The sequence below is a fragment of the Acartia tonsa genome, unplaced genomic scaffold (genome assembly GCF_053477335.1).
Source record: "Acartia tonsa isolate MP-2025a unplaced genomic scaffold, ASM5347733v1 sca2, whole genome shotgun sequence".
Lineage (NCBI taxonomy): Eukaryota > Metazoa > Arthropoda > Copepoda > Calanoida > Acartiidae > Acartia > Acartia tonsa.
The window spans coordinates 180,268-201,683 of NW_027649596.1; the positions used below are offsets into that span (position 1 = coordinate 180,268).

A 21,416-nucleotide genomic window follows, 5' to 3' on the forward strand; every position below is an offset into this window, starting at 1 on the left:
CAAAAATAGTATTATTTGGTAAATGAGCCAAAAATCAACAATTTTGAGGAGGGTAATTATCACCCTTGTAATATGTTGGGAGGGGTAAATTCCCCCCTATAATCTGTTGGGGTACCCCCACTAAAAAATTTACCCAAGGGTAAAATTATTCCCATGCATGAAAACAGAATAATCAACTAAAAATTATCTTCCTAACTGATGAACCAATATGATTCTCCTTTAAAGTTTAGCTTTCCATAGATCCTGGTAAGGTTTTAAATTAGTTTTGGGGAGGGTTTTCTCTTAAAGGAACTGTAAACAAAAAAATTTATGATCAGATTATCAAACCTTAACAGTATCTCATTCACATAATCTCAAAGTTAGGGCAAAATGTTCTCTTGTTTCCTTAAAAAACGGCTTTTTCCGCCGATTTTTATTATGTCCAAGATTATTTCCAGACTATATAAATGTGCAGTTAATTGTCTTTTTTTCCTTCTATAGTTAAATCTAAACTTTTTGACATAGTTCTCTGTTTTTCCTAACAGTTAAGCCTACTTTTAACACAATCCACAAAGCAAAAAACAGGTTTTATACAAGTAACTTCAGTTGGCCCATCTATCGCCCACTTTTAATTACAAATTTGTTAATATTTCTTTATAAACAGTCTGGTAAAAGTGTAATCTAAATTTCCTAAGTGGGTTATTTATTGAAATATAAAAAGGATATTATCATTTCAAATAACCTCTGAGATTCAACTCTTTGTAGACAGTGAGGTATTTTTTTGTCAATAATACGAATTTATAATAAATCTTTATTCACTAATTTCTACATTATTACAACATGAATTAATAATTTTATGTTTTTACAGCTTTCCCTCCCAAAATACCAAAAAATCAAGGCCTAAATCCTTGATATTTTTGTTAATTGTTGATCAGTTTATTGGAAGGTGCTTAGAAAATGTTAAGATTTGATAATATGATGAGAATTTTTACATTTACACTCCCTTTAAGATAAATTGCCTCTAGAAAAAAATATTTAGATATTTACTGAAATATTAAGTTGATATATGTATTTTATGGAAGACTTACAATTGATTTTAATTTTTGTTAAAAACAGATACTTTTTTTGTGCAAGCTAACTGTTTTATTTTTTTTTCTTGTCAATTTGGACAATATCACTTCTTATTGACTTAGTCAACACATTGTTTAGAAATTATTTTTAAAAATAACATTTTTATGTGAGTGTTTTTTTTTGGTAGGGGGGGGTAAACACCCGCTCCTGAATGGTTAGGGGTAAAGGTAGGGCTAAGTTTTATATAGGGGGGGGGGGGGGAATAAAATTCTCTTCTAAAAACTTTAGGAGTATCTATGGCACCTCCAAAATTGTTTGTAAGGGAGTAATCAATAGAGTTGAGCCGGTTATCCGGTTTGGCCATATTTCCAGTAATATAATCTTTTATATTTGACAACAAAAAACCCTGCTTTTAATTTTATTTTTTCAATTTTGAAGCTAGAAGAACAATTTTTTAGAAAATATTTATCTTTACGTAAACTTTATATTAGAAATATCAAAACATAAATATTGGTGGTTGCCAGGTAAATGGTAGCGGATTTTTATGAAATTTTTATATGTCATGAAGACAAATTAGAAAAGCCTAAGTTTAAAATTTGAAGTCTATAAGACAAAAAATTCTGTAAAAGGGGCCATTTAAAGATTTCTGGAGACCTGGAGGTTCAGGACCTGCAGGATTATACCTGGAACCTTAAATTGACTGTAATTCCTATAATTTATATGAGAATAAACTACTGTAGGATATTTTAGTATTTTGGTAACATAAATTGCTTTGTTTAAGTCAAAAAATATTTTTACTTTTTCCCTGAATGACCAGGCCAGGTTTGCTGATATCCGGTGCCCGCAAAGAAAAATCCAACTATCAGTTATGTGTCATACCAATATCTAAAAAGTCACTAAGTTATACCCCTCTACCTTTCAATCAAAGAAAATGTGATAGAAAAACCTTGATGGGTTGAGGTGTTCAAAACCCATCCCCCCACCCCACCCCACCCCAACCATTAAGGGTTAGTATTACAGATATTTAATTTTTAAGTTTTAAACTTTCTTCATATAAGAAAAAAATTTTTTGTGAAGAACAATTTTTTGGTACTTCAATACATGGTTATTCGACTAGACAACTGGTAATTTGCCGGATATCCGGCATTTGAAATCAGCTTGGTATCTGGTCAAAAAAGTATCTGGCCTTGTAATCACCTCTCATAAATTTATTTACAATATTCATTACTAGCGGCTTCGCCCCTAGCCTCTAGGGGCTTTGCCCCAAGAGGTTTGATCAACTTAATTTTTCGTATTTTAGATTTAAAAAGAAAAAGTAAAAAAAAAAATTTTTTTTGGGGGGGGGTATTTTCATTTTTTGGGGGGGTTGGGGGTGTCCCACCCCCCAAGAAAATAGCTTAAAACCATCACAGGACCAGTATGTGTATTCCCTGAAGAGTAGAGCCCAATCGGTTCAGTGGTTACTGAGATCTTAAGCTTCAGACGGACAGACAGACGGACAGACGGACAGACAGACATCGTTCTACTTTGTATTATAGATTAATGAAAATTAACAAAATTATTACTTCTTTAAATGATGATTATTGGTTAAAAGTTTGGACACTAGTGGTTTTGTTGCAAACACAATTTAATATTGAAATTTCTATCATGAGTGCTGGAAAATTTTTTAAATTTTCGTTTACCTAACATGTCATTTTATGATGCCTATAACTTTTTTGATATTGAAACTGAAGGGTTGAGATTTGGGGTACTTTCAGCAGTTAAAGCAGGATTCCTTTAAAGTAAAGAGCTTTACACACAACCATTTCTCAACATGTAGCCCATCTGCTTGTTGTTAGATGTAACAAGTGTAACTCATTACCATGCACAGTTAGGATTTCTCAGACAAAAGTTTAATGCCCTTGGGTTCTCTAGATGATCCCTTGAAATTACAGGATTAACCTTAGTAAAGAGTTTCACTTACAAACCATAAGAACTATTTATGTTTGTTTAAGCTTTTGTGTGTAATCATTGTTTTACCATGAATGACAACATCAATAAGTAGCAAAGCTCAAGAATTATGAATGGATATTGGGAAAAAAAATTATAAAGAAAAATCATAAAATAATCATTAAATTGATAAAATAGAGAAATCATGAAGCCTTTAAAATCATGCCACCTTTGAATCACAAAAAAATAAAATCTAGTAATCGATATAGCACTGTAATTCATAAACAAATCATAATGAAACATGAAATTAAAATTGAATTGAAATATGTAAAATATGAGGAATCTAGAAATCAATCTAGCACCCCAAATAATAACAAATCTTAATAAAAATTGGTGAAAATATGTAGAGTGTAAAATAAGTATATATCTGAGTGTTTCAGTCTTCTATCTTGAATAGGAATTGAGAAAATCACAAAACATGAAAATCTAGGAATCAATCTGGTACCCCAAATAACAGACAAATGAAGAAAACAATGTATATATTAGATGTGCATATGTCATAGGAATCTTCACTAAAAATTTCAGCTGTCTATCTTGAATAGGGGCTGAGAAAATCAAATTTCTCCCATATTGTTACAAATTGACTGACAGATGGACTGACAGTTGGACAAAGTGAATTATAGAGTAGCTTTGCTACTAAAAAAATAAGGAAAGCAACATCACTTAAAGCAAATCTCTGAAATATGATATTTTAAAAATTGTCAAAACATAAGAATAATATTAATTTAACAAGGGTGACAACATCCATAAGTAGCAAAGCTCAAAAATAATGAATGGATATCAGGAAAAATTTACTAAACAGCAGTGTCATACAATAATCATTAAACTTGATAAAGAAGAGGGAAATAATGAAGCCTTTAAAATTATGCAACCTTTAAATCATGAAAACTCAAAAATCTAGGAATCGATCAAGAACCCCAATTAATAGACAAATCTTAATGAAACTTGATGGAAATATGTAAATTTTGAATATATTGAATTCCTGACAATTTTAGCCTTTAATCCTGAATAGTAATAGAGAAAATCACGAAAAACCTAAAAATCTAGGAATCAATCTAGCACCCCAATTAATAAACAAATCTTAAAATAAATGTATAGGTTAGATGGGCGTATGTCATAGGAATCTTCACCAAAAATTTAGCTGTCTTTCTTGAATAGGAGCCAAGAAAATCACATTTTCCCGGACTTATTGATGGACAGACAAACTGAATTATAGAGTAGCTTTACTACTAAAAATATAATAAAAGTGTACCTTATTGTACCTTGTTTTCTTAGGAATCATTGCTCCAAAAAGCAGATTAATAGGATAATTGAATCAAACAAAAAAAGTTTTTTCAGGACGTACAGACTTTATGTTATTGATCATAGTGTTGCTATGCTTCCTAAATCATACCTTATTGTTATAGGAATCACCACCCATCGACAATTTTTAATCAAATCAATGAAATACAACCCATATTATATAAAAGCTTCGCTTTTAATAAGATTATTGAAATTAGTTTGGATTGGACTAGTTATTTGTCGCATCGTATTATAGTTAGCTTTTCACGGTTATTAAAATGAACAAATTTAAGATTAACAAGTTAACAACAATGATTTATGAAATATTGTCTTTATACGATGCTATACATGATTTAGTATATCTGAGAACCTGTTCTAATCCAGTGGATATTAATCAGTTTTGAAGCCCTTCTGGAAAAAAATTTGCTTTTCTATAATTGGGTATTGTCCGTCAGTTCGTACATACATACCAGTTAGCTCTTTTGATAAATTTTTTCTACCACCCAATAAGCAACTTGAAGCCTTCGGGTTCTCTAAGCCGCATTGCTGGTGGTCCTCAGACAGTATATTATGTATTATGGATGTTGTCATTCTTGTTTCTCTAATATTTATCAGGGATCTAAAGGGATAAGACAATGGCCGATAAATTGATTTACCTCTCCATGGATAAATCACAAAATTACGAATATTGTAGATTACATTCAGTGATCGAAACGTTTGGACACTCAACATAATAAACCAACCAATCAAAGTTTAATAAAAGTATCCAAAGTTATTAGGCCCACTAATATGCAAACTTTATTATAAAACTTTGGGGATAAATAAACAGCCCAATATCCTCTCCCTCCCTAATATTTATACTGTCCTTTTCTTATCTGTCTCATGTTATTATAGGCAGCATTTAATTCATAACATTTTTCGTCCATTGTTCCATCCTTGTGGGAGGGAGGAAACAATGGACTATAATTTACCATTATATGAAAGGACCCAAAGTCTTAATTGTCAGCCCAAAAGCTCACAGTACTTTTATTGAATTTTTTTATCACCAGGGATCTAAAGGGATAAGACTATGGCCCTTAAATTATGTACATACATCCCCGATGATGGTATACAAAATTACCCCTTCTGTAAAATACGTTTAGGGGTGGAAAAGTTTAAACACTATCTATAATACAAAGTAATACAAATGTCTGTCTGTCTGTCCGTCCGTCCGTCCCTTAAGATCTCGGTAACCACTGAACCGATCGGATTCTACTCTTCAGGGAATATACCTACTGGTCCTGTGGTGGTTTTAGGCTATTTTCTTGGGGGTGGGACACCCCCAACCCCCCCAAAAACAAAAAATCCCCCCCATTTTTTTTTGTAGAAGACTCCCTTGGTCCTTTTACGTATTTCGGCAAAAAAAAATGTTATCACCTTTTGGGGCAAAGCCCCTAGAGGCTAGGGACGAAGCCGCTAGTACTTAATAAACCAACCAATCAAATTAAAAAAAGGATTTAAAGTTGTCAAAGAATACAAAAACGTTAGTATAAAACTAATTTGGACTAGTAGTCCAATGTCCCAACCCTCCCTGATAACCATGCTCGCTCAAAAACTTTGGGCACTTATATGATCTGCATGGTTAGTTAGGACAACCAGCAGAAATTTGGTTAGGAAAATACTCCACCCTCCCCCCTCCCTTTCTTTTGATAAGGGGGGATAAGATAAGATAAGATAAGATTTATTTTCCTCAAAGGTACAACATGTTTTTATTAAGTATATATCATACATTAAAGTTACTATGCTTTGATTGGTTTGATTCTTCTGGTTTGTTAAGTTTGGTACAAATTTAAGAATAATTTACATAATAACTATTATTAAGTACCTAGCATGGAATTGGCTGAACTACGTCTCCACCTAGTTGCCAAGCCAAGTTCGTGTAGGATAAAATAACATTTTACAAGAAAAATTCCATGCAACATTGTACCAGATAGTTGGCATAACCCTTTAAGGGTTGTGGAGCCACTGGTGTACTTTGACGCTTGCCAAGCCGATACAATGTTATATGTGCAAAAAAAAATCTTAACAATAATAATAATGATAAATACAGTATCTTGCTGTGTATTTCAGACATCCTCCTACTATCAGTTGCAACTCCTCCAAGCATAAATTCGGAACAATTAAGGAACCAAAACCTTCGTGAGAAGTTGCTATTCCCGTTGTGATCCCTTATCAACCCTGTCCTGACAGGTTCCTTTGTAACAAATTATTTTCATTATAGAGTGGAGTTTTGTCCGTGTCTAAGGACACCTCCACACTGGTAATTACAGGGCAACGATAAATATCGCGACAACGCTGGTCCAAACCAATAATCCATAAAATAATAATAAAATAATAATAACGGTGAAAGTGACAAAGATATACCTGGATAATGTGTCTCTATATAAAAAACCGTACCTATGTAACGTATCTAGGTACCTAGGTGAACAAGGAGTAAAGTGATGGTTTCGATTCCTACGGAATCTGATTTTTATTTCTTGGGAAGGGATATAAAATCCTCTTGTGTACAAAATAAATAAAAATAAAATATAGGTCATATGCGATTCCTACGGAATCTGATTTTGGTATTTTGAGATATAGGGAGTGTTTCCCTAAGTATGTAAAGCTCGATTCCTCCGGAATCTGATTTTTGTGTTTTGAGAACTGGTCACAGCATAGCTGTGAAGGGGGTAAAGACATAAGGAAGTGGGACGGGGGGGCAGGGGGGGGGGGTGGGAAGATGAGGGGAAGGGGGTTGGTGCCCCAAAAAAAAGGTTATATTAATCTCACTTTTTTATAAAAGAGAAGGGTGAAAGTAAAAGTGAAAGTAGGCCATGGTAAAATAAAACTGTAAAACTGTGGCGCGTTGTCGCGCGTTTAATTTTGGTTATAGCTTTGCTCTTAGTGGAGTTTTAATCTTACTGTTGTTTAGGCACGAAAAAATGTTCGGAGAGGAAGAATACCAGCAAATGTGGCAGCCGCTACGCGATCGATTGACAATAACACATCAACGACTTCTCAATATAGTTAATGGCGACAATGTCAGTGAGGAAGTGCGTCGTGAGGTAGCCCGGCTACTTTACCAGCAGGGTTATCTCGAAACCGAGTTGGCACTAACTCTATACAATCCAAACAAAAACATGGATTATCATGAAAACAAACTGGGTGAAATTGCACAGCAGATTACTGCTCAGGAAGTGGCATGCGTCCAGATTTAGCTCCAGAAAGTGGCCAGTACTGATCCAGGACCGATACTGGTCAAGTTCTCTATGACTTCATATACAAGATATCCACAAAAATGCATACGTGAAAAATTTAAATTTAAATATTATGAAGAATGACTTTGCTAATTTTGATTAACTATGGCTTAAAGTGAACAGTTTTATGACGAATAACCCTATTAATAATTCAATGTACTAATTTTAAAAACCATAAATTCATCAATCTTTTATTTTATTAATAAATCCTCGATATCTTGCTATAAACTTTAGTTAATGTTATTACAGAAAAGTGTGTAAAGTAATAGGATGTCTGTTAATATGTTGCTATGGGTCAAACTTATCAGTATAATATTGGCATCATAAATAAATAGGAAATGGATAAATGAGGAGAAAATGATAAAATACAAAAGAAAAATATAGTTATAAAACTAAGTAGGTGAAGTAAAGATATTGTTAAGTATGGGGAAATAGTTAAAGGATTGAAGGGGTAGAGGGGAGGAGGGGGGAAAAACGAGAAGAAGAAAGGGACGTGGTGAGTGGTTTGTTCACGACCGTGGCTACTTGCTAGACTGAGCGGCGCGTTTTGTTTGGTATAGGTAGAGGGGGGGGGGTGGGGAAAAGGGGGGAAAGGGTGGTTTCCTGGTATAGCTTGGTAAAAAAGCGGGAGGGAAACAATTGTTTATTAAGCATAGGGGAAAATAAGCGGGAAACGGAAGTGGGGAAAGTGTATTACTTATTATTAAATTTTTTAATTAAAGATTACATAATATATGGTATTAAAACACAAAAGGGGTATAAATATGGGGGAAATTGGGTCAAGATTTAATTGTTTCCAAGATGTCAAATCAAGAAGAGGAAGGAGGACAAGGCCAAGGAGCTATACCAGGAGAAGCGCCGGAAATTCCGGCAGAAGCTGGAGGCGAGGATGCTCCCCTCCATGCTCAGGTACAGGAACTCGTCGCCATGCTTGACACCAGCGAAGAGATAGATGATCCTGTACCCGATGTCCAGCAGCTGTTGAACCTCGCGGCAGCGCCTGATCTACTCCCATTTCCGGGGGTAGACAGGCGCTGTTTCGACCTTTGGTTTACGGTCAAGCGCAGGTTGATGGGCATCGTGTACGAGGGGGACATGTTACTCTGGAGGAGGTCCCGCTACGGCGTCATCGACGAAGAAATCCTCCAGTGTATGTATGGAAACTACGGGTTAGTCGTGCGGTTAATTCAAGCATTGCCCACGTACGCCCGGTCCTTCCACGCCAACATGGACGCCATCGCCGCAATGGACCGCCTGGTCACAGCCCAGCAGGACATCCTGGAGGAGTTGCTCAACCAAGAACCCGTCCACGGCGCCTACGGCGACTCCAGCGAGGAGTACGACTCTTAAATGCGCAGAGGCTTTGCCCTCATATACAGAGCTTAGAACCAGTCTGCGATACAGTCATTTTTAATAAATTTTTCGATATCAAAATTTGAATAAATAATAAATTTTCGGCTAAAAATTCAATTAAATTTTGTTGTTTTTTTGTTAGATAGAGGTTGCGTGATTCGTTAGCTGCTGGATAAAAATAAATATAAATGAAATAAAATATGGTTAAAAATATGGTTAAGAAATGGGTAAAAATCGATAAAAATGGATTAAAAAACAAGTTAGGCCAAGCTACTCTATACTTGGGTATGTGTGTCGGTTCCTATGGAACCTATTCGTTGTGATTTGAGGTTAGAAGAATACAGTTTTATTAAATATTATCAAAGTAAGTTTAAGTTTAATGCTTACGGAAAGTCGAGGGCTAAAAATAGAAATAAATAAAAAGAAAGAATAAAACTTTTCTTGGATGGTGTTTTTTTAAAAAAAGATTTGAAGAAAAAACAATGTTGAATACACTTTAGTATTAACCAGTATTGAATGAGAAGAAAGAAAAGTTTGTATTTTAATTAAAACTCAATCTTGTTTAGGAAATAAGTAAAACATTTTTTCTTAAAAATATTTTTATTATCAATTAACTTAATTTCAATTGGAAGGCTGTTAAAGATAGTTGGAAAAGAGTTAAGAGGGGCGTGCAGGAGGAAGTTTCTATTAGTGCCCGGTTCGTAAGCAAAATTGTTCCTGTTCCTTGTGCCGTATGTATGTCTGTCTTGAACAAAGTTCCAAGTGTTCTCAAAGATTTTTGGGAAAGTGCCTAATTTATAGGCATGCATGAATTTACAAACATTAAATTCAATTAACAGATTGAATGGGAGTATGCCATTAGATTTAAAAAATTCAGCTGTGTGAGCTCTGCTTGGTAAATTTTCAATTATTCTAATGGCTTGTTTTTGCAGTTTAATAATTGGTGCTAACAAATACATAGGGCAAGCAGTGAACAGGAGACAACAGTATTCGATATTCGACTTAATGTAAGAAGTATAGAGTAGCCTTAAATGTTTTTTATCCAATAGGTGTCGCATTACTTTCATACTATAAATTATCTTAGAAACTTTACTGTAGACTTTTTCTAGATGATAAGAAAACTTCATTTTTTCGTCAATTTGAATTCCAAGGTGTTTGACACTACCCTCGTTGGTACCGCAAACAAGATCCAACTTAGTAATTTTTGACTCATCATTTTCATTGTGATTATTCATATCTACATAAACTTCGAAGTTGGTCTTGGCTGCGAGCTCAACAGGGGTGAGTGTCTCTCGGGGGGAGGAGAAGACCATGCATTTGGTCTTGCGGGGGTGTATGAGAAGTTTATTGGCGTTGTACCATTGGGTCAGTCTGGGGACAAGCTCCTTTGCAAGGTTTATTAATTGGATTATATTCTGCTTTTCAAGAAAGCCCACTGCGTCATCAGCAAAGAGATTGATTAGTATCTCTTCACTGCATGAAACAAGGTCATTTATGAAAATTAAAAAAAGAATAGGTCCCAGGACTGACCCCTGGAGTACGCCAATAATAATAAATTCAATAGTAGATGAGAAGAGACCCTTAAAAAATACACGCTGCTTCCTATTTGCATAATAACTACGGAACCACTCGAGTGCAACCCCCCTTATCCCTGAGTTTTCAAGTTTACTAAAAAGGATATCCCTGTTTATCATGTCGAAGCACTTCCTTATGTCCAAAAATATGGCCATACAGGAAGCGCTTCGACTGAGTGCTTGGGTAATCATTGTGCTTAAATTTAGTACATTATGGAAGGTTGAGATTCCTTTCATGAAGCCAAACTGGCGGTTGCTAAAAAAAGACCGGTCTTCTAAAAACTTAACCAGCGTGTCACAGACATATTTTTCGATGGGTTTGGAAAAGTTATCAATGAGACTAATGCCTCGATGATTATCTGCCTCGCTGAGTGAACCAGATTTGTGAAGGACAACTATTTTAGAAGTTTTCATTTTCTCTGGAAAAATGCCATTTTGAAGTGATAAATTATAAACATGTGTTAGGGGGGTGGCAATGGTATCAGCACAGCGAGACAAGACAAACATCGAGACATCATTGATGTCTGTGGAACGCTTAGGTTTAATACTACGGATAATATTAATAACCTTAAAGGGGTACAATGGTTCGAAAAAGAGGGAATCTTGGCATGGGGGGGGTAAGTATTCAAAAAAGTTTTTGGGGGTGGAAGGAATTTCAGGCCTCAGGGAAGACCCAATCTGACTAAAATAACGATTGAATTCATTAGCTATTTCTTGGTCATTTTCAATTTTATTTGGGCCCACTTGGAGGTACGTGCACTCAGGAGAAGATTTATTAAAACCGATGACTTCTTTAAGAGTTTTCCAAAGTTTCTTCCCATCCCCATTTGCGTCCCTAATTTGTTTTCTATAATAATCAATCTTTGCTCTTCTTACTTGCCTATTATAATTATTCCGATAGACATTGTAAATACTTTCATTTTCTATTGTTTTGTCATTTAAAAAGTTACTATACAGAATGTCTCTATGCAATCTACAACGTAATAAATAATCTGACATGAAGGGTTGCTGGGGCTGGGTGCGTTTGTTTTTCCGTTTTTTCCTAACTGGACATTTTTCATTATAAAGTTTTAAAAAGGTTGAAATAAAATTATCATAAGCAGTGTTTACGTTGTCTTGACTTAAGACATGGTTCCAGTTAGTGTGGTAGAGTGCATAGTTTAAGGCATCAAAGTTTTCATCATTTAATTCTCTTTTTTCAAAAAAATCTGGAAGTTTGGGTTTGTTTACTTTGTCTATTCGGAATGAATTAATAATTGGCAAGTGGTCGGAGATTTTTGAAGTTAGAACGAAAGATGACATCAGGTTTTGGATAAAATTCCCTACCCCAAATAAATCAAGAAGGGTTGCTGTGGTTCTAGTAACCCTAGTGGCTCTGGTAACAGTATTTATGATACCGTTGAAAGAAAAAGATTCAATAATTCTCATAGAATTGCTATTTATATTGTTTATTTTGAAAAGGTCAAAATTGAAATCTCCTAAAATGAAGTATGGTATGTTTAATGCTGCTATTTTATCAATTAAATCAAGGAATAGTTCAAAGAATTCTTCGATTTCAGCATTGCTTTGATTGGGTGGGCGGTAGCAGTTTAATAAACAGAACTTCATACCGTTATAGGAGATCTTTAAGCAGATGGACTCAAGAATATTTTCTTTGAATGAAAAATTATCAAATAGTTTATCTACTTTATAATATCTGCTTACTAGGATACCCACCCCTCCCCCCCTATTATTTGCTCTCAGTTTAACATGCCAATTATAATTATTAATCCCATAGCAATCCATATTTGCATCCTTATTTAGCCATAGTTCTTGGAAGCATAGAACATTTAAGTGGATATCATGTTGTCTAAAGAAGTCTACAGTGGAGACAATATCGCTATATTTAGAATGTAATGACTGACAATTTAAACTAAAAATATTGAGAAGATTTTCGTTAAATGTTTTCAGTTTTTGTACAACTCCTTGTTCACTTGAAAAGACACAATTAATTCCGAATTCATTTTCGAAATCGTTAAAATAGTCACCGTAAATTGGATTCATAAGGTTTAGACCAACGTTATCGTTCAAGTTACCGTTATCCTGGTTAATTTGTTCATTAGGGAGGTTTGTCATGGTAGGGTTGGTCCAGGAGCACCGCAGGAGGAATCGTTTTAACGTCAAGTATGGACATCTGAAACACAGTAGATATTAATAAACAAATAAAGATAGTTAATATATAAGATATTATCGTTGAAACGAAAAAAATTACTATATTTACTATATTTATTCCGATCGCGTTTAGTCTATGTGTGTGTTGGGGGTGGCAACACATTTATAAGCTAGTTTAGTTCCCCCTGCTCATTTTCATTCAAGTTCCATATATTTTATATGCTAAATCGACAAAAAAATCGACAAAAAACAGAGATGTGGAGGTGGCTGAGACGTAGCTTAAGCAAGAATATTAAGTTTATTCGATAGGTATTAATATTTTAATCAATAATCATTAATCGTTAATACACTGATTATTTAATATTCTGACAAAAAATATTGGAGATAGTGGTTTTTTTTAAATATATTGACGTACGGACAATGATAATAGATTGAATACTATATATATTATTATAGAGTTCACGTTATATTAATCAAAAATAACTCCAAAATATTCAAAAATGATCAAAAATGTACAAAAAAAATGATCAAAAATAACTCTGCTGAAAGTCTTAAGTCATTGGGTGAGTTAAGAAACAAGAGTTTATGTTAGGTACCTTTTTTCGCCGTTCAAGATACTTAACTTCATGTTGAGATTACCGCCTTCGTTGCTGTACGCTTTGGTTTGTTGGCGGTGTCTCTCACTTCCTTACTTTCTCTGGATTTGGCCCTCGTGGCAACAGGATCAGCTGCAGCGGCAGCGGCAGATGCAGTAGATGCGGCGGCTGATGCGGCGGCAAGTGCGGCGGCAGGTGCAGCGGCGTGTGCGGCGGCAGGTGCGGCAGTGGTTGCAGCAGGTACGGCGGCGGACGCGGCGGCAGGTGCGGCGGCAGGTGCGGCGGCAGATGTCGTGGCTGATGCGACGGCAAGTGCGGCGGCAGGTGCGGCAGCGATTGCGGCGGGAGAGAGAATTCATTTCTTAACAAGCACTTTGTGTGAAAGCACCAAAATATTTAAAAAAAAATCAAAAGCTACAATAGAATTAGACAGAGTTTGGTTTCTAAAAATTTCATAAAAAAATATTTTGTCCATTGTCTTTTCACTTACCATACAAAACTTATCATAAATGACACTAATCAGTCAATGTAAAAGTATTTTGACGCGACGAAGGCTTCTGTTATTGTTTCTTTTTGACATCTAAGTTAAGTTTAAATGCCAATAGTAAAAAACGATTTTGTGGATGATTGGCCAAATATCACAAAAGCATATTTATTAGAGGGATTTAAGATTGATAAGAGTCAAAGGAAAAAGTCATTATGTGTTGTAAAATTAATTAGGTTTTGATTTGAAAATTTTATACATTGATAATCTTGCTAACAGATGAACCAAACTTTGCTTTACATGGAAGCTTTTTATTGCAAATGTTTTTATCTATTTTGAAGACCTCTTCCAAGTAAAGTAACAATGGACTGCAGGAATAGGTGTTGAAGTGTTAGTGTGTGTGTGTGCGTGCGTGTGTGTGTGCGTGGGCGTGCATGTGTGTATGTGGTGTGCGTGGTAGGGTCAACACTGAACTGACCCGACGTAGCGTCAGTTCATACAAGGTAATCAAGGGAGAAACACATAGTGTTTGTGAATTGATGTGTGCAATATATTTTTGTTATAGTTAAAATTTTTGGGTTAATTTATGGAAGATTCTTTAGTGAATTCTAATTCTTTTTTTAATGGTACACCAATTTAACAATTTGTATTCTGACTATTAAGTAATAATTATAAGAATATTTAAATTGTTATAAGACGTAACATTAAAACAAACTACGCAATAAATTGAATGAAGCCAAGTTTATTGAAAAGGAAACTATAACATGCAGTATTAAGGTTAGTCTATTTTCTATAGTTTATAAATTTTATCAAATGTATTTTCAAGGTGAAACAAAATCAATACAAATGTATGGACGTATAGACCCTTTTAATAAAATTATTGAAATACATTAGATCTGATTAGTTATTTATTGCATCGTATTATAGACAGCTTTCCACGGATATCAAAATAAACGATGCTATACACGATTCAGTATGGCTGAGAACCGGTTCTAATCCAGCGGATATTAATCGGTTTCCCTACTTGAATAGTAATTTATCGCTACACACACGCACGAAGAAACTGGTTTTGATTTTATGATTTTTATTTTAATATTCTTATAATATTATTGAAAACGATTTGGTTGTAAGAAAGGAAATAGGCGGAGTCAAAATATATGGTTTGGGTTTGGTTAAAAGGAAATGGGATGGGGATAAAAATCTACTAATTTGTGTACTATTTGAATTTTCAAAATTGAAATTGGAATGGAATTATATCTAATATATTTTACATCAAAATTACAAAAAAAACTTTAGCATTTAGAAAACCACCTCCCTTAAAAAAGATTAGTACAAGGGTTAGTTTATCTTTAAATGTGTCCACTCGTATTCACAAACTTTAAGTTTGATTGTAATGAATTTAAAATAACAACCATTTAAAACAAGCAAGGACGTCCAATGGGGGGAGGAGGTAAAGGGGTGATTACGAATTTGGGGGTGCAAAAATATTTTTCATTTTACCCCCCATGTAAAATTTACCCCTACCTTGGGGGTGCTGCAGGTACCCCTAACCATTTAGGAGGGGGTAAATACCCCCAAAAAAAACAATTACCCCCCCCCAAAAAAAAAAAATTTACCCCACCAAATTAAAAAGCATAGACACCCCTGAAAACAAGTTTTGGTTTTCATCCTTGGGTTAGGGTTTGGATTTGCTTATGACCATTTCATTTATGGATTATTTATATTTCCACAGATAGAGACAAACATTTTAATAACTAAAATGTTAACTTTCAATGTACATTACCATTATGATCTAGTTTGTAAATCTTCGAGTCTTTTCCCAACTACACGTTATATCTAGATATTTTAAAAAAGGTTCATGCTGCTGCTATGTCAGGTGCGTGACTTAAAGCTATTCTAGGCTGTCCTACTGTAAAAAAGCAGTAAGGTTTTTTTTGTCTCTACCTTAAGATTTTAAAAACAACCTAACCGATTGAGGTTTTTGTTATATGGAAACTTCACATTTAATTTTTTTAAGGTTGGTTTTATGCTATTTTTTTGTCTCTACCTTAAGATTATAAAAGGTTGGTTTTATGCTATTTTGTTCCCTTCCCTACCACTTTGAATTCCGAGATACCAAGCTCCCAAATGTTAAGTGCAGCCGCTAGTCAAGTAATTAATAGAGAAACAGAAATTAGTTGTTTACGTTCTTATGAAATAATTGAATTCTTACACATTACGGCAATATTTTTTTCATCAATCTGTCCCTACTCCACTTAGATTTTTGTTATGAAAATAAACAATGAGATCTACGCATTTAATAAGGAATAGTTATTTATTGCATTGTATTATAGACAGCTTTCTGCGGATATTAGAATGAAAAATTATAAGATTAAAACCAGTTTTGTTATCCCTAAGAAGGGGTCGAGGTCCCAACTAACAAAACTGGTATTAATTTAATGATTTTTATATTAATAATCGTGAAAAATTGTCTGTAATACGATGCTTTACATAATTTTCAGTTTGACTGAGAATCGGTTCTAATCCAGTGGATATTAATCGGTTTCGAAGCTATACTGGAAAATGGATTATCAATTTTTAAAAGTAAAGCTTTTCTATAATTGGGGTCCTTCCGTCCGTTGGTACGTCAATATTGGTTCTTTTTGTTTATACTTATCAGAGTTTTCCTATTGATTTAAAACTATGCACTATGACACTATAATCAAGTCCCAAAAATGTAACCATGTCCTTAAACAGTATCATGCTCATTTCAGAGCTTCGATTTTATAGTTTTTTTTCTTTGATATTTATCAGGGATCCAATGAGATAAGACAATAGCCGATAAATTGATGTACATATATTTTGATAATTATGTAGTTTTTCATTAGTTGGTTTCGAACTTGTTGTGCCCAAACTTTAATCAATTCAATTAATGATTTTATTCCACAACAGGAGTAATTTTATTTGTCAGCATTGTCTAATCTCTTAAGATATCTGAATTATACCTTACCACTTAATGGCAGGATTCTCCTTTGATTTTTAAGTCATCATCTAGAGTTGTTAACCGAAAAAATATAAAAAACGTAATTATGAAACTTTGGGGACTAGTGTAATAAACAGCCCAATGTCCCATCCCTCCATGAAAAAACTCGTTTATTGGTTAGCTCAAAAACTTTGGGTACTTCTATTAAATTTTGATTGTTTGGTTTTAAAATAGGAGTTTTGACTAATAATTTATTTATTTCTTATCATTAACTGATAATTTCTCGTCCATTGCCTTATTCCTTTAGATTCCTGGTTAAAATGAAAATTTAGTTTGAAGAAAAAACAAGAAAAATACACCTATAAAAGAATAAAAAAATATAAATATTGACGCTTTCACTTGAAGTACCATTGTGAGCACTGAATTTTGGGTCCGGTTAGGTAAGATTGTATTATAAGGAGGCGAGGGTGTGGGGTGGGGGGGGGGGGGGGGGTGTTGCCATAATTACACTGGTACCCAAAGTTTTATAACAATATAACTACTTTTCAACAAATAATACTATTACCCTTATGTATCCTTATAATAAAGTAACAGGATGTGTGTTTGTCTGTGTGTTTGTCTCTACCGAAGGATCTTGCCAACAACTGAACCGATCGGGTTCTCCTTTACAGGGTAGCTTTTCATAGGTCCCAGGAAAGTTTATAACTATTTTGGGGGAGGGTACAACCACCCTCCCAAGAGAAATCGCCCCTAGAAAAGAATTACCTACCCCCCCCCCCAAAAAAAAAAAAAATTAAAAACTAAATTAAAAAAATAGGTTTTGGAATTAAACTCCTCCTTCCTCAAGTGCCCCCAGAGGCCTCTAGGGGGCGTAGCCGCTATCCTATTATATAAAGTAATAAGCGTTTTTTGTCTGTACCAAAGGATCTTGCTAATCGCTGAACTGATATTGTTCTCCTTTACAGTAAAGCTTCTTATAGGTCCTGGGAAGGTTTTGAACTATTTTTGGAGAGGGTGTCTTCACCCCCCTCCCTCCCAAAAATATTTTTAAAAAAATTTTGAAACTGAATTTTAAATGGGATGAGATCGACATTCCCCCTACTTCCTAAGTGCCTCTAGAGGCTTCTAGGGGCTTAGCGGCTAGTATTGTATAAAGTAATATTTTTTTTTCTTCTGAATCTTAAGGTCTAAAAAACTACTAAACTGATTGAGTTCTCTATTTCGGGTAAGCTTTACATCAGTCAACAAATGAAATACTGTATTTATAATACTTTAGGTACCAGTGTAATCAAGAGTCCAATTGTGGTATCCGCCTAGGGTAAATGGCAGACACCAGAGTTCGAATAAAGACTACGGCAATGTGAACAGACGTGGACACCTTACTATAGAGAAGCTACGCTTCTCTAGCATTCACTAGACAAGAATCAACATCTATTTCAGTTGTCACTTTATTGAAGGGTTAAAGGATACTAAAGCTATATACAACAAACAATAACTACATGGATAGGAATAAATGATCATAACATAAAAGCATTATAATACATATACAATAGTCAGTTTGGGCAATCATGATTCCCCATCCCTGGAAAGGGTGGGGGGAATTAAGAATACAGTTAACCATAATATAAATACATATGGATTAGGAATAAAGATAGTTAAAGATAAATCATACAGTAAAACATAGATAATTGCAATGGTTAGGTAGATGGCTATCCCTGTCTGGGGCAGGCAGGATAGCCCATGGAGCAGCACAATAGGTAGATAAGCATAGAGGGGTTGAGTGGTAGGTCTGGGTACTAAAGAGGGAAGGTTTGATGATTACTTGTGACAACAACAGTCTGTGTGGGGGTGATTCTATCAGGTGAGGGCAGGTTTAGATCCTTTATCCTCAGGGTTGAGGTGGTGCTGATAACTTGGTGGTTGAAGGGGAAGGTTCCGGTGCTTAAGATGGGAGAGGGAGGGGTAACACCCCTCCCTCCATTTGCAGGACAACTGAGAGATGAAACCAGTACCGTTATCTGACATATTTTCAGGTGGCTTTATAATTGTAGAATAACGGGATTTAGCTAGGTGCGTAGCATCACTATAATGTCTTGGTTTCTGCATGGTCCAGAGCTGCCGCATACCACACAATGTCCCCTAACTCTCTGGTAAAGGCTATTACTTTGTTTTTAATATAAACATGACATTACAAGATTAATCTAAGACATGTTGGCCCTGAAGGTCCCAAGCCCAGAGCTACTAAATTAGATAAATTTGAATCTTTTATGACAAACTTGTTAAGACATTATTTTCTAATAAAGTTGACCTTTTATTTGCTTTTGACACTTTTTATTTTTAGGTTTTTAATATTTTAAAATATAACTAGCGGCTGCGCCCATAGCATCTAAGTGCTATGTATTCAAAGGTTTTGAAAAATAGGTTAAAACCATTTTGAAGTCTTGAATTAGAATAATAGCTTAAAACCATCGCGGGACCATGTTATAAGCATCTTTATAAATATGTCCTAACAATATAAGATGTCCTGGAGCAGTATCATGCTTATTCAGTTATGCCACTCTTATACAATTGTTAATGTTCATTTCAGAGCTTCGATTTTATGGATGTTGACATCTTTGTTTCTCTGATATTTATCAGGGATCTAAATGGATAAGACAATGGCCGATAAATTTAAATACATCCACATTGATGGTAAACATAATTACCCATTCTGTAGATTACAATTAGGGTTGGAAACGTTTGAACACTAAAGATAATAATGATAGATTATTGAATTTTGATTAGTTAAGTTTTCAAACTTGTTTGTAAAAAGGGAATTTTCATCAAAATATCGTCCATTGTCTTAGTCTTTAAGATTCCTAGTTAAAACGAAAATTTAGTTTAAAGTAAAAACAAGAAATATAAATCCATAACTGCAATGCTCTAAAACAAAATATTGGCGCTTTCCCTCGAAGTACCTTGATGAGCACTGAAACCTTCAATTTTGAGTCAGGTTAGGATAGGTTGTATAAGGAGAAGGGGGGTGGCATTTTTCTTGAAACGTTTTTAATTTGAGGCACATCTTTGAGCAAATAAAATGAAGTTTTCAACGCAATATTCTAAAAATATTTTTACTCTTACAATTATACATTTTAAAATCCACGGAAAGCTGTTTAGTGTATATAATATGATGCTATAAATAACTATTTTAGTGTGGCTACGAATCTAAGTTTTCCTCTTGATTTGATAGGTTTTGAGTCAAAATGAAAAAAAAATATTATATTGTAGAAAAACAGAAATTTACTTGCGTGATAACTGTTTTCAATATTCACAATTACAATTATAAAACGGGACCACTTTTGTAGATTAAAATAATTGGTGTAAAAGTTTGAACACTGCCTTTTTGTAGACACACCATACCCAGGGATGTAGGGATCATTGAGCAGAAAATTACATTTTTACCCAAGGAGGGAGGGTACATTGGACTATATTTTCAAAGGTACCCAAAGTTTTATTACCATCCTCGCCTATATTTAGCATAAAAACTTTGGGTACTTATTTTGATTGGTTGGTTCCAGACAAGTATTGCCCAATCAATGCTGTCTGCGGAATGCTGTCTATAATACGATGCAATAAATAACTATTATCATCATTGGGGATGTATTTCAATTAAACATTCATTGTCTTATCCCAATTAAAATTGTAACTTTCACTCAGGATACCTTGTTGAGCACTAAATCCTAAAACCTTTGAAATTTAAAGGACAACTCTAACATTCCTAAATTAATGAAAAGGTATTGACAGACATACAGACGTAAACAGATGGACAGACAGACAGACGGAGAGACAGATAGACAAATGGGCAGATCGACGGAAAGACAGACAGACAAACTGATGGACAGACAGACGGACATATACTTTTAAGAATATTTTGAGTGTTAATTAAAATTATGCATTAAATTAGGCACGTCAGAATTTTTCTATCAATTTCAAAATTTGTATGGTGATTCTTGTGGTTGATAGGTAGACTTCAGAAATCGTAGGAACTCTAATTGTTACCTGAATGTCCGTACGTCCATTCTAAACAGCTAATTTTTGTGTTATATAATTTTTTGATTGATCTGATTTTTGAAATACTGATTCCTAGGACAACAAAGTATAATTTTGTAAGCGTAGCATCTATAAAAATGTAAGTATGTCCTTAAACATTATTCTGTATCTAAGCAGTTTTTCAACAAATTTACTCAAAATTTTGTTTCATCTTTTAAACATTTATATTCTTATTATTTAGTTCTGACACTCTTAAAGTGTTAATGTTCATTTATCACACCTTTTCAGAGCTTCGCTTTTATGGATGTTGTCATCCTTGTTTACCTATTTTGACCCCACCCTTTTAAATTTTTTTATGAGCAAATCATTTTGTTATTTAAATTTCCTTGTTTTAAATTAGTAAATGGGTTAATGTTTGGCTTTATTTCTTAAAATGTTTTTAAGATGCATTTGTTTGAGCAAACAAGGAGGGAGGTTTGTGACATTAATAGTTTGAGTATGGGGAATGTCTTGGTTTATAACAGGTGCAACTCATTACCATGCAGTTAGGACCTCTAGACAAAATTCGTGCAATTAAAGATTTGGCTATCTATTTGGTGTTACCTTACTTAATACCCTTGGGCAATTGAGCGCGTTACATTGCAATTTAGACACAGAGTAGGTTCAAGGTGG

The 21,416-nt window shown here is 34.3% G+C and overlaps 1 protein-coding gene across 1 annotated transcript in view; it reads right to left on the reverse strand.

The window, feature by feature from the left end:
- LOC145310509 (uncharacterized) overlaps nt 1-19,424 on the reverse strand; it is a 32,502-nt gene extending 13,078 nt beyond the window's left edge. The window contains exons 1-5 of the mRNA XM_080150455.1: nt 19,421-19,424; nt 13,313-13,566; nt 10,071-10,333; nt 8,794-8,988; nt 8,560-8,629 (exon numbers count right to left, since the gene is read on the reverse strand). Coding sequence (XP_080006581.1) covers nt 8,560-8,629; nt 8,794-8,988; nt 10,071-10,333; nt 13,313-13,566; nt 19,421-19,424 — 786 coding nt within the window. The remainder of the gene's footprint in view (nt 1-8,559; nt 8,630-8,793; nt 8,989-10,070; nt 10,334-13,312; nt 13,567-19,420) is intronic.
- Nucleotides 19,425-21,416: the final 1,992 nt, after the last annotated feature.